General features: G+C 39.1%; 1 protein-coding gene across 3 annotated transcripts in view; it reads left to right on the top strand.

Moving 5' to 3' along the window:
- The window catches only part of syt6 (synaptotagmin 6), a 189,642-nt gene that overhangs the window by 152,606 nt on the left and 19,865 nt on the right, over positions 1–17,171 (top strand). For all 3 annotated transcript variants that reach the window (XM_062978667.1, XM_062978669.1, XM_062978668.1), the window contains exons 4-5: positions 11,921–12,041; positions 15,798–15,969. In XM_062978667.1, the coding sequence (XP_062834737.1) occupies positions 11,921–12,041; positions 15,798–15,969 (293 nt within the window). The remainder of the gene's footprint in view (positions 1–11,920; positions 12,042–15,797; positions 15,970–17,171) is intronic.

Genomic DNA, 17,171 nt, shown 5'->3' with positions numbered 1-17,171 from the left:
GCTAGGAACGAGGCAAGGCAATCCAAAACTTGATTCTAAGAACAAAATCCGTGGCTAGGAGCAAGCAAGGCAATTCTTGGAGGCTTGGATAGATGAGGCAAGGAAACTGGATTTGCGGACCTAGCGAAGTCCACACTAGGCTGGAAACATGAATTCACTCCTGGAGCTGCTCTGTTGTCTCCGCAACGAACCAACCGTGCCAGGCACCTTTAACGGGGTCTCGTTTTCCCGCCAAACAGGTGTTCAGCGTCCTCTTTCCCTAGAGAACAGGGAACGAAACCTAACTTTGCAGATGTGAGACTCCCTGGATTTTCCCAGGGGAAACATGGCTAATCAGTGTCTTGTTTGGCAGCAATTCTCAAACTCCTGCGAACCCGCTCTTTAACTCCCCTGTCTGCAGTAAAGGAATGTCTCCTAGCAAAGGGAGGTGAGAGCTGTTCAAGGTCGGTTTTAATTGGCTCTTGGGGAAGAACATCAACATCAGGCATCTTGAAGGAGTCCAGCTGTTGTTGATCCGGAGAAAACCCCATGTTTTCATCCTCATCTGCCACAGTGACACTAGGAACGGGACTACAAGGCCCATGAGGCATCACAAGTGGTCATTGAAGAAGAAGATTACTCACAGCATTCCTCTGCCTAAACCGTTACTTCAATTTTAATTCTGGGGTAGGGGGTGGAAGAAGAGATTTACCTGTAAATAAGACAGGCTGAGTAATAGGTTGCAGTAGCTGTGTTTGAAACCAGCTGCCTTATAAATATGGACCCTTTTTTCTATACCAGGCAGCTTTATTAGAAAGAAATCAAAGCTATTGCTCTTTGTTTCAGTCCTGATTACATTCACAACATAGGAAGTACCTTTCTACTTTAGCCAATGAAGTGGTGTGTCCAAGCTGTGTGGCATACAGTACATATCTAGGAATGGATGAATTTGCCAGCCTGGTGGTGGTTTTCATCTTAGTCAAACAGTGAATCTGCTCTGGGTTTTAGTCTAAACTTTGAAGGAATTATCAGGATACCAAACCTTCCCGCAGCAGGCTAAAACCTTTTTATTCAGACAGGCTTTTAAAAATGAAAGTTTTTAAATCTAGTCAAGATGTGCTGTAGTTTTTAACTGTTTTTGATGGATTTTAACTGTGATTTTTTTAGTGCTGTTTGTGTTTAATTCTATTTTAATACTATATATATATATATATATATATATATATATATATATATATATATCATTGTATACCAATGGTTGTATGTCAAACCACTTTGAGTCCCCTTTGGGGAGATAAAGTGGAAATAATAATAATAATAATAATAATAATAATAATAATAATAATAATTTACAAATTGGCACCTTGAGTTGCTCCTGTAAAGTTCAGAGTAAAATCTGTCATAGTTCATTGCTTTTTTGACATAGAATCCAGAAGCCATCACAGTCTGACATTGTTTATTTTGCCCAATTTTCAACCAGAAGCATTGGGGAGGAGGGGAGGGGAAATGTACTTCCATTGAATAGTTTCAAACTATGTTCCTGGGATTCCTGTGGTTCTTTGGAAGGTTTTTAGACTTTCTTCAAGGCAGGGCCAGCCTAAGACATGAACACCTGCTCAAACCAAGGCACAAAGTATTCAAATTAGTTAAACTTTATTCTGACTCACAAGGCAGAACATTTCAGAATCTTTTTTTCTTTCTGACCAAAACAACACAATAATTAATGAATCAACAATTTGTTGCTCTTTCGTGACACCCAAAAGCTTCAGCCTGTGCAGCCTACCTCACCACACCTAATGATCCTGCCTCAAAGCTGAGGTGGATATCCAAAGGTTGTTCAATATGCTTCTTAAATATGTCACTGCAGGAGATCTTACAGCATATTAAAATGAGTGTCACTTCAAATGAAGAAATGTCAAAGCAGGGCTTGGAATGAACACAAACACACAGCGTTTTCCTCCATGCAGGAATTGATTATGGCAAAAAGACTTACTGTGCACAGTTGTGTGCAAAAAACCAATAGCAAAACAAGTCCAAATCATTAATAACCCTGAAGGCCCATGCATTTAGCTAAAAAGTACCATCAAAATGGTACTGTCTCAGAGGAAAGATAGCTGTGAGGAAAGTGTACTTAACTCCTTCTCCAACTGCTATCATTCAACACAGTAACCACCCAAGCTGTTGCTACAGTGTCATTACCACGTGGTTCTAGATGCATAGTACACAATCTGGAAATGGTCCCTGTGAGCAGGAAGATTGAAAATCTTTGCTCTAAATAATGGAATAGGCTGGGCTGCAGCCCACACACTGAAAAATCCATACCCAGAGATATGTAAGAGATACATTTTTCATTCATTATAGCTTGAAGGATTGCTCTGAAATGATTATTACTGAATTTGAAACATCTAACTTTTTAATGGCAAGGCTAATAAAGGCTAGGTCTAACCCTTTCTAAGGCTGCAGTCTCAATGTTTTGTATCTGGGGAGGAGATGAGCACTCTCCCATTTGAATCAGAGTGAATGCAGAGCAATTAATATTGGCTCTGTTGACCTCATCACACTGGGCTTTTTAGCTTTCCTAGGACACTGCTGAAACACAGCCAGGATGGAGCCCGCCAGAGCCCATCACATGAGTTAGGGTTACTTCTGGCAGGACTCCATCCCATCTGTCTTGGCAATGTCTCTGCAGCATGTTCAGAGGATACCCTGAGAACACGGGTGACTTCAAGAAGACAGAGACAGCGCAGGCCAAAGCCAGGGGCAGACTGGAAACACTGTGTGATGGTAAGAGAATGATGCAGGGCACTGCTCCATGGATTTCCCCACTGCCCCCCCCCCCCAGTTTATGGACTTTTGTCTGATGAGGTCCCATTTCATGCTCATATTGGCCAATCATGTCTTTTTTCAGCTTCTGTAGAGATAATGCCCTTGCTGCTTTGCACTGTAAATAGAACTTGATAAGATAATCTTCAGTATTATTCTAATAAGTAATAGAAGCAACCTCATTGATTACCCTATTTACTTGTGTATAATTCTAGGTATTATAATCAAAAATCAACTCAAAAATCTGGGTTAACTTACTGCATTTATGGGTCAATCTGAATACTGAACATTAACTCTTATCAAAAGAAGGGAATCGTCCCCTTCTCTGAATAGAGCATTAAAAAGGCAAGAGCTTAGTCTATCCTAGGACACCCTTAAAAAAGCACAAACCCCCTCTACTCTTTCCACCATGGTGCTGCTTCTGGCTTTTTTAAATGTCTGGATAGGGAAATGGTAGTGGTGGCTGTGGCCATTGGCCCACTGTGGTGGCAGTGGTGCTTTTCCCTCTCCAGAGAATGACACCTATGAATCATATCAAAATTCATATTATTTATTTATTTATTTGTTTGCTTTGTTTTATACCCCACCGTCTCTCTCTCATTGAGGGACTCAAAGCAGCTAACACTCAGCAACAATTTGATGTCGTTCGAACTTAGAACAATACAAACTCAAAATACATATAAATCAAACACACAGAAATTTTAACATTTTGCCCCCAAAGCTGCCTAAGTCAACCTATACATGAGTATACAGTAGCATACAAGCCTGTTTGTGGGTGTACATGTCTTCAGCGGTGAGCAGGACAGGCTCAAAACATTTTGCTATCTCATATGAAATAGTGAATAATATTCATCTCCTCCCACCCCCTAGTCCAGGGCCTTACCAGTTATATAGTTGTAATAAGGCTCACAGAGTTAAGGCATCAGGGTCTTTTTTTAAAAAAAATGAGGAGCAATGATAATATCATTTTTCCATCCACCACCACTATCTCCTTTTTTCCCTGTTCTCTTTGTTGTCAGCAGCAATCCTCATCTTAAGAGGCAAAAAATGGAATTCACCAGTAACAATATATAGTTGTGAATTATTATTGTTCCAACACAAAATATTCACAGGTGGCTTGGTCTCAAACAAGCCATTAATAATTAAAAGACTTGCTGTCATCATGGACATGAAAGGTGATAAGTTGCTGAGTTTTTTCTAGTTGAGACTAGAGTTAGGATGTAGATAGGCATTTTTGGATAATGAATATAGACATTTTGAGAACCTAGTTTTGCTCCTGACTTTCTTTGTTTTCAGCTTCTCTCTGGTTCATTTTTAAAAAATCCCCTTACTACTCACCAGAGCACCTGAAGTGGTAAAACATGTCTGTCATAAAATGTGATTGTCCTCATTTCCATATATTCCATACTGTTTTGTGTTTGGTCATTAGAAATAAACACAGGCATAATTTGTGAGACTGTTTGATGAAAAGCAATTTAATTTTATCACTGGGAACATGCATTCATGTCTGATTCAAAGTAGAGCTCTTCTGATTAGTCTCACCTTCCAAGTCTCTTTTCAGCATCATAGCTAAATGTCATGCTATGAGAAGAAATCATAATAATAATTTAAATACTTCCTTGGGTATATTCAGAACCCTTTTCCCTTTCAACAGGATAACTACAGGCTATCCATGTAGATGGACTAAGGTCTTCCAGAGATAGTTGCCAAGGGCTGCCAGACAGAATTAATCCCTGGAAGGAGCCTGTCTTCTAAGAAAGTAAGCTTTGGCTGCCAAATAAGCAAGCTGCTTTTTGACACTGTCCTGAAGCCAGTTTCCTTTCTAATCTAAGAAGGAAGTGGGAGCCTTTTAAAAGGGATTTATCTTCTGGAAGCTCTAAACATGCACTTCTTTAGAAGTCTTTTTTAAAAATGCTGATCTGCTGGTCTAGTGCATGTTCCCCTTTATTGACATATGGATATCTCTTCATGCATGATGTGCCCTGGCTTGTTGGAGCATTTATGCTGTTTAGTGAGGAGGCTACTGCAATCTATGCAACTACTACAAAATAATTGTTCTATCATGTTTTAAAAGGTAAAGGTTTCCCCTGACGTTAAGTCCAGTCATGTCTGACTCTGGAGGTTGGTGCTCATCTCCATTTCTAAGCCGAAGAGCCGGTGTTGTCCGTAGACACCTGCAAGGTCATGTGGCTGACATGACTGCATGGAGCGCCGTTACCTTCCCACCAAGCGGTACCTATTGATCTACTCACATTGGCATGTTTTCGAACTGCTAGGTTGGGAGAAGCTGGAGCAACAGCGGGTGCTCACTCCGTTCCCGGGATTTGAACCTGGGACCTTTTGGTATGCAAGTTCAACAGCTTAGTGCTTTGACACACTTCGCCACCGAGGCTCCATGTTTTAGATGACTGGAAATGACTGGTCATGTAACTAAGGTGAGGAGGAAGTGTGCACTTAGTGTGCAACCTTTCTTAGAATGGTTCTGGTTAGTTCTCTTGGCTGGAACTGAAAAGCATTGTTTCCTTTTTCTTCCAAGAGAAGGCAAAAGACGTCAATGAATACATGAATAGGTCAAGAAACAATACCAAGTTTCAAAAAAAGGACGGTCAGTAGAGATTCACGGGTTATGAGAAACTTGTGAAAAAACTTGTTCACAAACAGCTAGTTAATTCCTTCAAAATGTGTGCATTTAAATCTTGATTAGAAAGCCTCATAATTGTAGCTCTGTGTAATATACCCCTCCCTAAGTATATAATTAAATTAGTCAAATCTGTTAGTTTCAGTTCTGGGGAAAGACAAGCATCCAATGAATGAAAGAAGAAGCAAGAACAAGTGCTAGTCAAATTATGATTGTGCCACAATGAGAGCACTCCCTACTTTGCAGTTCGCTTTTTGCTCCCTCACTGCTTCGCAGTTTTTTTCCTGAATGATGGTGCATGCGCAAAAGGTGCCAGTTTCCCTTTTGCGCATGCACCCTCCCTCTCCTCGGCGTCCAGCCGGGCCACTCTGGATGCCAACGAGAGGGAGGCGCATGCATAAAAGGGAAACTGGCAGGTGCCAGAGAGGAGGCCACCAAAAAGAAGCGCAGGAAGAAGGCTTGCGAAGGGGAGAAAGGCCACCTAACTACTAATATAATGTGTAAACATTGAAATAAATATAGTGCTCCTATAAGTGGATTTTCACTTATTGCGGGTGGTCCTGGAACGTAACCCCCGCAATAAGTGAGGGAACACTGTATTTGGAAATAACTAGAATGAATAGTGCAGTCTGATTGCAACACTGATGAGAAATAACAACTTTGGCACATATCACTACCAGATTGTGGAATGCTATCTTTTAGACAGAACCTTTAATATGCTCATCCCAATTAAGCTCAAGTATTTCTCATCAAGATTAGATAGAAGTGTGTAGTTTGATGGCTCTACCCAGAAATATATTCTAAGCATCTGGTTTATGGCGTTTGATTCCCTAACTCAGAACCATCCGGGTTGGCTATGTTATTTATTAGGACAATCCATTTTCTGCCACAAGTACAGTAGAGTCTCATTTATCCAACATAAACGGGCTGGCAGAATGTTGGATAAGCGAATATGTTGGATAATAAGGAGGCATTAAGGAAAAACCTATTAAACATCAAATTAGGTTATGATTTTACAAATTAAGCACCAAAACATCATGTTATACAACAAATTTGACAGAAAAAGTAGTTCAATACGCAGTAATGTTATGTTGTAATTACTGTATTTACAAATTTAGCACCAAAATATCATGATATATTGAAAACATTGACTACAAAAATGCATTGGATAATCCAGAATGTTGGATAAGCGAGTGTTGGATAAGTGAGACTCTACTGTACTACCATTTGGCACAAGGTAGTCAAGATTGGCAATATCCTAACTCGAGAAGGAAACAGAATATTATCTACAACCAGATCTTCAGCCCCCAGAATTCTAAGTGTGCACTCAAGTATTTTCACACATGTAACACTCTTGTGTTTCCCATATGAGGCTTCGATTACCATTGTCTCTCTTCACTACAAACAGGGTGTTTTCAAAAGAACTCCTAGTTTTAAGTATAAATACATTAAAACTAGGGAGTTCTTTTTCAAAAACCCTGTATATTTGAAGGTTGTTAATGCATGTTAAAAAGGCATATATAAAGGAGAAGATCTTAAATGAGTAAAGCAAGGGCTACTTCCGTCTTCTGCATGAAAATTGGAGCCAGCTCTGTCTTCAAGTAAACTGAAGTGGATGTTCCAGAAGTCAGGTCTTGACAAGGACACCAGAGACAGTAATGTGTATGGTCTGTGCTGTTTCACCTGTCTTTTGCTCTCAAAGCTAGACTGCTGTTCTGATACAGATATTGAACTATAATTTTATTGTTTTTTTGTACATAAGTTTAGGAAGACACCATTGCATCCTTTTCCTGAAGCAACACAACAGTTAACCTTTGTGCAAAGCATCCATGATCCCTCAATCAGTAAGAACTGTTGTCTTTCATATCAATAGGGTGATGAAACAATAGCTTAAAATTTAAAGGATCTGTCCAATATACTGGTGCTGTTTGGGGGTAGAATCCAGGACTCTGGATACCTCTTTAAAGTTCATCCAAAACTTGAGACAGATTCATTATCTTCACTGAGCCATGAGCTGCTACTGCTCTGAATCACCCCAGTTACTCATCAGACAGCTGATGATTGTGGCAACATCATGTAGCCTGTGTTCCCCTTCCCATTTGGCAAGTACAGGAGCTCTTCTGTTGCTGTTTGAGCCCTGCTATATTTATGGGCCTCATGATTCTTCTGATAATCAGAATTATTCTCCTGGAATACGTCATTTCCTTCATCCCAAGAAACTTCACAAAGTCAAATTTTGCCCCTTCAAGTGGGCTGCAGCTATATATAGCACACAGCTGTTTGTTATCTATGCTTTCATTTTAGTGCAAAATAGTTATCACATTATGTGAAGATTAATTTTATGTGAATTATGGGGTTTTCTGTGATATGATCAGCAATAATCATTTCTGAAAGTTGGAGATCAGGGTTCAGGTCAATGGGCTGCTGTCTCTGATGCACCCTTAGCATTCCCACCTTTATTTTCTCTCACATCTCAAAAGTATATTTAATTACTAGCTGTGCCCAGCCACGCGTTGCTGTGGCTTATGGGAATCCTTTGTTGGCCAGGTGGAATAGCAGTGATAGCCTTGCAGCCTCAAAGCCTGGCTGTTTTCTTCCTATGGGAATACTTGTTTGGTGAGCTGGAATACAATGGAATAGGCTTGCTGCTTGGAAGGCTGGGTACTTGTGTTTTTTGGGATGCTAGAATTGCAGTGAATAGCCTTGCTGCTTCAAAGCCTGGCTGCTTGCTACCTAGGGGAATCTTTGGTTGGTCAGCTTCAATAGTACAGAGTAGTATCACTGCTTCAAAGCCTGGCCGACTTCTACCAAGGTCAATCCTTGGTTGATCTGGTTGAATTACACTGAATAGCCTTGCAGCTTGAATGCCTGTCTGTGTCAAACAAGGGAATCCTTGTTTGACAAGCTGAAGTAGCACCCAGAAGCCTGGCTACTTCCTTTGTAGGGGAATACTTGTTTGGCCAGCTTGAATTGCACTGAATAATCTTGCAGCTTAAAAGCCTGGCCGCTTTCTACATAGGGGCATCTTTCGTTGGCCAGGTTGAATGGGATGGAGTAGCCTTGTGGCTTCAAAGGGGAAATCTTGGTTGACCAGAATGAACAGCACTGAAAAGCCTTGCTGCTTGAAAGCCTAGCCGCTTTCTACCTTGCAGAATCCTTAGTTGGCCAGGCTGAGTAGCAATTAATAGTCTCGGTACGGCAGGTATGAATACTGCAATTAGCCACCTTTATTAGCATTTAATGACCTTGCAGCTTCAATGCCTGTCTGTGTCAAACAAGGGAATCCTTGTTTGACGAGCTGGAGTAGCACCCACCTCAGGCTGCTTCCTGCCTGAGGGAATCTTTTGTTGAGAGCTGGCCCTGGTTGTTTCCTGTCTGGAATTTCCCTGTTTTCAGAGTGTTGCTCTTTATTTACTGTCCTGATTTTAAAGATTATATTGTTTTGTATTATTATACCACAGTAATTATTATATATTATATTTATAATCTTATCTCATCTGCTTTGAACTGGATTGTATGAGGCTCCTTCTACACAGCTGTATAAAATCCATGCTGAACTAGATTATATGGCAGTGTGGACTCAAGATAATCCAGTTCAAGGCAGATACTGTGGATTATCTGCCTTGGCATTCTGGGTTATATAGCTGTGTAGAAGGGCCTTGAGTCTACACTGCCATATAATCCAGTTCTAATCAGATAATCTGTATCTTATAGACAGTGTGGAAGAGGCCTAACTGAACCCTGGCTATCCCCTGGCACCATTGTGGCTGAGGGGGTTTCTAGGAGACAAAGTGGGCGGGGCCTAAAGGGGGCAGGGACTACCCTTCTGACCGGCAGCCAGGGCTGAAAACAGTTCTTTCTCATCCTCTAATTTGGACTTTATTTCTCTAGGGTTTTTTGTTTTGTTTTGTTTGAAAGATGTAGATTGGATTACTATGTTTTTTGTGGCCAAATTTGGTGTGATTTGGTTCAGTAGTTTTGTTGTTTACTCGGTCCTACAAACATACATTACATTTTAGATAGATAGAAAGATAGATAGTTCAAGCTTTTTGAGAAAGATGCTTCTTTTTACCTCTCTTGTGTAGTCTAACCAAAATTTAGGCTTCATGTAATCATATTGTAAGTAAGCAATAGTGTGAAGCACACTCACATACATATACATGTGCCCACAGAGAGAGACATAAAAACCGTAGATGCCCACTGACTAATTGAAGACTTTATTAGAAATGAAGATTGGTTCAGTTTAATGACCACTGCACCAAGCAGCAATCTTGGGAGAAATAATGTATTTGATCACTTCTGTGTCAGCCACTGTGTCACTTTGGATAATTGAAACTTTATTTCAATCAGTGATTAGATAGGTGGGTCTAAACATTAGGATTCAGCCCAAGAAAACTATAAAATCAGTGCCACTGAAAATGTTCTGCAACATTTTTATCCTGAATGTTCTAAAATAGGTATCTTTCAAAAGAGTTTCAGGTGTCAAAACAGCTCAGACAGATTTGAGACCTGGCACTTTGCATCTTGAAAATCAGCATCATTAGTTCACAAGTGCTCTGCCATATGTCAAAGGTAAATATACTTTAGCTCCTCTGTTGAATTGCATGTGTCACTTGTTAATATGATCAATGAGGGGAAGCATAGAGGACTCACAGAAAGGTTGAAGATTTGCCTTATGAAATAACTGGAAGCTAAAGGCCATTTTGAGCCTTTGTGTGATGAACCTTTGTGCCCTGTGTTCTCATCTCTCTGCTAAACTGGAAAATCCGCAATAGTTGTGACATTAATATGATATGTATAAAGTCTCTGAACACTAAAACTACCATATAAATTGAAATTGCTCAGTAGCTGATTACCTCTAGTGCTTTCCACAAAATGAAGAGTGAGATGTTCAATCATTGTTTTGCAAACTTGGTTGGTTGTCCCCAGAAATTCAGTAGGGCAAAATGAAAGGAAGGGTAACATCTGGATAGAATTTCTTGACTCATTGAGGTATGATAAATTCTATTTGTGAAGGAATCATCATATGAAATAGTTAATGTGTTTTTTAGAAAGTTGTTAGATATTAAGATGTAATATAGGTGAATTTTGCAGGAAGTCACAACAAAACCCAGCTTGAATGTCCTGCCTGTCATCTCCTTGACAGTTTGTTAAATTAGGTCACTGCAGCACTTAGCTTAGCACTTAGACCTTGTCAGTAATCTACGGAAAGATTCCCCAAAGAACAAAGGTTAAATATTACCATGGTTCAGTGCCAGCCCATGTTGACATGTTGAAGAGCCCCAATTAATTCTGATTATTTTAAGACTTATATCACATGAAACTGATGTTCTACAGTGTTCCATAGCTGGAGGATGAAAAGGAACAATGATGAGGTGGAGGAAGCCAAAACATCTGCAAAGGTTATTGTTAGAGCACATGTTTACCAGGTAGAGGCTTGACAGGCTAATAGATAGATGAGGCCATAGTGGGCAAGGGAAATTATTGTAAAACTCATATCATCTACTACCACTTGCAAAATACCCCAGTTCTATACTCTGTAATTATGTACTTCTTATACCTATTTTGCAAGAAGGAAATAGGCAAACAACAGAGGATGATATGTTATTCCAAATTTGCATTAGGATGTTGGTTCGGTTGAAGGTTTATCCCTCCACCTACATCCTCATTCTCATCCAAACCAGCCAAAGTGTTCATGATTTGGTATAGTTGTACCCAAAACTCAATAAGAAAATGTGATTTGCACTGGGTTCCAGCTGGAGTTTCTTATCTCAGTGACTGTGTGTGTGTATGTGCCTTTAAGCTTCTTGTCAGTTTATGACAACCACATTAATTTCATTTGGTTTTCTAAGGAAATGAAAACCCAAAGGTAGATTTTGCCAATTCCTTGCTCAACACTTAATAGTGTCTTCGCTCATTTAAAAATATGTTCACTGATTATAAATGTTCTCTATTTGAATGCACAAGAGATATCTGAAATCCATAATAATTATTTAAAAATCTGAAAATTGTTAATGACATTGTAAAAGCATTCTACTTTTTGTGTGAGACAAGGAAAAATGGGAAGAAAGTGTGGTAAACATAGGATATTTACAAATTAAATATGGCCCTGTCTGGATCTCACACAATTTTGTGAATGACCTGCATAGTAGAAGGTTTAGCTAGAAAGTATCTTGAGCTGCCAAGAAAAAGACCATCACCCTACAAATGGCAGAAGATTTTGAATACAATTAACATAATTGTGTCATGTCCACTATCTATGATCTGGTATCCATCAATTTTGTATATGTCCTAATAATTATAGACCATTTAATTACTCGAGTAAGTTCAGAGTTGCAGTAACTGATGAACAAATGGCCACTCGTCTTGCCTTGCTGGGTCTGGGAGGTAAATATATTAAGAAAATAAAGGCAGCACAGCAGTCCGCTAAGTTCTCTTTTTTCCTATTTCTAATGCACACTGTTCTCTCTTTCATTCAAGGAAAGTGTGGACCTGGGGGAGATCATGTTTTCCCTTTGTTATCTGCCAACTGCAGGTCGCCTCACTTTAACAGTCATTAAATGCAGAAATCTAAAAGCAATGGATATAACTGGTTACTCAGGTAGGTGTTTTCTTGCTTGGAATAAGGCAGTGTTATTTCATTGTTTTAGCTTCTATGTCAGTGTTGTTTTTAATACTTGATGAAAAGGTCTCACACATTCATCTTTATTTGTCAGTTTTGCCACTAAAGTCACTGATTAAAACAAAACTGTATATGGAATAACAATTTTATTTTTCACTCCTAAATACAAAATAGTGCTATACATAATCCTATCGCCATTCGATACATTTCAGTTGGATTTAAATAATTGTTTTTCAAAACTCTGGTGGTATGGCTGTTTGAAACTGTCACTATAGTAATGTAAAGTCAGCCATTCTGTATAAATTATGTTATAAGCAGGATGTAATATAATTAGAAGTCATTGTTGAGCATCAGGGAACATATTCTTTGCCCTTTTCAAAATTACATGCCCTTCCAGAAGTATCACAGATAGCTATAAACAAAATTCTGGTTCCAAAACAATCATTTTTTTCAATGTTTATATTGAAACTAAATTTACATAGAATGTACAAAACTTTAAAAATTAAAGGATACATTTGTAGGCAGAAGACTACATTTTTCTCATTCTTGTTGATAAACCTTTCCTAAAAAAAAATCCAATTATTTTCCATTTATATCTCATCATTTCCATGACCAGCATGTTATGAAATTAATTCCACTGATATAATTTCCTATGGGAAGACATTATGCCAGAAGAAGCCAAAGAAGTCCATTTCATATAGCATTGCAGTCAAATCTTAGATTGCAGTTGTGGACAGAAGATCTTGGGGACTGCAAGATTTAGCGAATTGGTAGGCAGAGAAGAACGTCAGTCTCCTAGACATCACCACTTTTCCCGTTTCTCTGCCTTTGGTGATCTGATGGCAGTATTGGTTTGGGATTCTTCTGCCACTCCCATGGAACAGACAGTGAAGATTCAATTCCTTAAATTGATGTAGCCTAAATTTTGGGACATGGTAGTTCCCTTGTGTTTAGAGTTTCTTCCTTTTCTATCCATACCTGTCTTCATAAGCTTGCTGAATCATTCACGGCAGAATGGATAAGAGCATAGGAATGACCTATGCCCTGCATATCCTCTACAGACCTGCATTATTAGGGCACCAAAAACGACAGGGCATCATTTTTTTTCTCCCGTTTTTGCAATTTTTAGAGGTTTTGGGAGACGCTGTGGATGTTAGTGAAAAAAGGTAGACAAATTCCCCATTTACAGGTGATACTGACATACTTCAGGTGATTTTCATATCATAAATCAGTCCAAATCAAACCAACTTCAATGGCAATAGTGAGCCTCAGGAGCTGCATGTACCTATAAGCCAGCCTTCCTGCGCCTTATTCTAAAGCAGTGGTTCTCAACCTGGGATCCCCAGCATAGCCAGATTCCTTGAATTGATGCTACCTGAACTTTAAGCTTTGCACAAAACCTATAGAAATCTGTATGTGGGATATGATCTACAACTCCCAGAAATCCTAGCCAGTTTGCCAGCTGTTAGGATTTCTGAGAGTTGAAGGCCAAAAACATCTGGGGTTGAGAACAACTGTTCTAAAGGCTTAAATTCATCTTTCTAGTGCCTGAACAAGGAGGCCTCCCATGGCAGACCTTCTGCTCCTCCACTTTTAGATAACAACCTATTTATAGCCCTATAACCCCTATGATCCTAAGAATCATTGAATAACTCCCTTATTAGACATAAGGAGTCCACATGATTCTGTTTTTAACCCCATGCAACATACTTACAGAATTGAAAGTCTTAAACCTTATAGATTTGCCTCCTCTTTGGGGGAATCTTGAGCAAATAATGTTTAAGCTTCTGTCAGAAGAGCTTCATTTAATGATCCCAGCTTCTACATGTCAGTGTCGGAATTTTGCTGACAAACATTTTAATCTACAGTACCAATAGCTGTGAAGCTGAGCAGACAAGCATTTCTATACAACTAATACATGATGCAGTCTGAACCGCTGAGAATTGATGGTTCAGAAGGAAAACAGCTCAGTAGCTCTGTGGTGATGCACTGTTTAGTTGCTGGAACTTCAAAATACACAGCGATTTTCTCCGGCAGCCTACACATCATTCATGCTAGGCTGGAAACTCAGGAGCAATTTGCTAAAGTCAGTCTCTGGGGCAACTAGTAAGGAATAGCTGTCCTATTTTTTTCCTTCGATCTCTTTTACTTGACTAAAAAGAAAGCAGCTTTGTTTTAAAAAGTATGGCACTTGCTTTTTTTGAAACTAGCTCACAGGTAAATAGAATGGGAAAGGGAATTGATGTGCAATGTATATGTACAAACAGTGCTGGAGGATAGATTTATAGATGAAGGACATCTGCATCTCATTAAAGAAATGCAAATGTAAAATTTAAAATGAAATGCAAATGTAAAAATGAACAAAATCAACAAGTACAGAAACAGATACAGAAGCCTTAACAAGAGAAGAAGCCATTTGCTTCCAAGAAAAGAGATGGACCATTATAGTTGCAAGGTCTCTAGACTGATGGGTAGCTGATTCACTTTCAGCCAGCTAAACAGTCTTTAAACTAATCCAGATGTTTCTGTTCTCCACTGTAACTGAATGGAGTATGGCTACAGCTTGAAAAACAATTATAAGCTTAGAGTATCTGAGAAAACATTCATTATTGGAATGTTACAGTGGGAGCTACCACAAAATGTTGTAGTGTGGGGAACTGATGTGCAGAATTTTAGTCAGCCTTCCATCTCTCTTCCAAGATACTCTGTTCATTCTTCACTACCATTGTTTCACTCCCTACAATAATCAGCTTTCATTTGATAGTTATTCCTGACAGGGACTGTTGTAGGCAGGGAACTATATGTCTTCAATGCCTAGATTATGAATACCTTCTTCTTGTGAATGCTGCTGGTTGGGCTACATAGTCATATCATTCAGGAAATGAGCTTGGGATTACTATATAGGATTATTTTTGAGAAAGGAAAGCTGACAGGAAGAAAATCAATTCCTTTGGTACTGGAGGAGAATTTTACAGCTATCATGGACTGCCAAAAAGATATTACGGGCTGCCAAATACATGGTCCATAGATTAAATCAAGCTGAAGCTTTCACTAGAAGCCAAAATGACTAAACTACACTGTACTTTGAGATGACAAAATACTCTCTGGAAAAGACTATAACGCTCCATAAAGTAAAAGGTGGTTGGAAAAGAGGAAAACCCAGTTACAGATGCATTGACTCAATCAAGGAAGGCACAACCCTGAGTTTGGAAGACCTGAGCAGAGCTCTTAATAGGAGGGTCTTCTGGAGATCTCTCTTTCTGAGGGCTGCCATGAGTGAAAGCTGACTTGATGGCACATCAATAATAACAAATAAAGAGAAAGGAATAGAAACTGTTCTGGAGTATTCTGATCAACCCTCCCGTTTTCCTAACACGGACTGAATTCCTGGAGCCTATCTCCACATCATTAGAAGGTTTGTTTTTTCAAGATTCTAGGATGAAGTTCTGGAAGTGTAGCAGAGCTTAGAAAAGATATTTTTGGAATGTATTTGCAAACTGCCTGGGATATTGTGAAAGTTATAAGCTCTAGATGGGAGGTCTGCTACTAAGTATACACATGTTGGCCTTATGCAGAAGAGAGCAGATAAAATGTGTGCCTTGCCACCCAGATCCTGCTTGCTCCAGCCACGGCTTCAGTATTCCATGTGGCCTGGTGATTAACCCTCCTATAAACACTGGGAGAAAATAAAGTGTCTTCTCGGCACTGTCATTTTCCTTTTCTGCTACTTTCCAGATCCTTATGTCAAAGTGTCTTTACTCTGTGATGGAAGGAGGCTGAAAAAGAAGAAAACCACCATAAAGAGAAACACACTTAATCCTACCTACAATGAGGCAATAATCTTTGATATCCCGCCAGAGAACATGGACCAAGTCAGTCTGCTTATCTCGGTTATGGATTATGACCGGTAAGTGGATGTCCCTGCAAAACCTAAATCACATTGGGACCATTTCCTTACTGTCCCTGTTAAATACCATGGTGTGACTCATTTGATTACATGACTAGCTTCTGTTTAAGACACATCATGTCACTAGATACACTAAGCTTGGTTTTGAGTTTTTTCTGAATTCCTATTGATTTTGGAACAGGAGCATAGCCAGAGTCTCTGAATTGATGCTACCTGAGCTTTAAGCTGTGCACAAAACCTATATAAATCAGTATGTAGGATATGATCAACAATGCCAGCTATAAATGTTTAGCATCTACATTCTCTATTTTGCATTTAATTACATCTTCACCTACATATTTTGTATGCATTTTATCCTAAAATATTAATTTTAGTATATTTTACCCTAAAGCGCACATTTCCATTTCAATTCATTTAATTATTTATAATTCAAAAAAGTGAGTCATTCAAAGGATAACCTCATTCCAATCTGTTTATCAGCCAGGCAAGAACAAATCAGGTTGCCTGCTTTAAAAAAAACTCGGAGTTCAGTGCCCTGAATATTGCATTGTATATGCTACAGATCAATGACATGACAAAAGATATGCATTGGTGAGTTCTGCAAAGTACTACTATCTATATTATCAGCAGAGGAACTGTGGTTTTAACAGCAGGGACCAAGAACACAGGTTACATCTAGCTCTCTTTGATCCAAATCCTCTCCCTGTGTTTTCCTGATAACAATTACTAAAGTCAGTCTGTGATGTTAAATACATTTATTATTATTATTATTATTATTATTATTATTATTATTATTATTATTATTATTATTATTATTAGATATACAACAAGATTATTACACAGCAAACAGGATCATTATGCTGGTTTTTATATTGGATCACATGTTGGACACTTCCCAAGTGTCTAGGACTATGTGATGTATCAGCAAATAATGTGTGCAGATCCGAGTCGGGTGGCCTTTTGCAGCTGACAGATGGAGATTTTGTCAGCGCCAATTGTTTTCAAGTGATGGCCAAGGTCTTTAGGCACTGCACCTAGCATGCCAATCACCACTGGGACCACCTTTACTGGCTTGTGCCAGAGTCTTTGTAGTTCAATCTTTAAATCCTTGTATTGTGTAAGCATTTCCAGTTCCTTCTTATCAATTCTGCTGTTGCCTGGGATTGCAACATCGATGATCCATACTTTCCCCCCCATGATTG

This window comes from Anolis carolinensis, chromosome 4, assembly GCF_035594765.1.
Source record: "Anolis carolinensis isolate JA03-04 chromosome 4, rAnoCar3.1.pri, whole genome shotgun sequence".
In the NCBI taxonomy this organism is placed as follows: domain Eukaryota; kingdom Metazoa; phylum Chordata; class Lepidosauria; order Squamata; family Dactyloidae; genus Anolis; species Anolis carolinensis.
The sequence above is the reverse complement of the archived record's forward strand: the minus strand, read 5'-3'. Positions and strand labels throughout refer to the sequence as shown.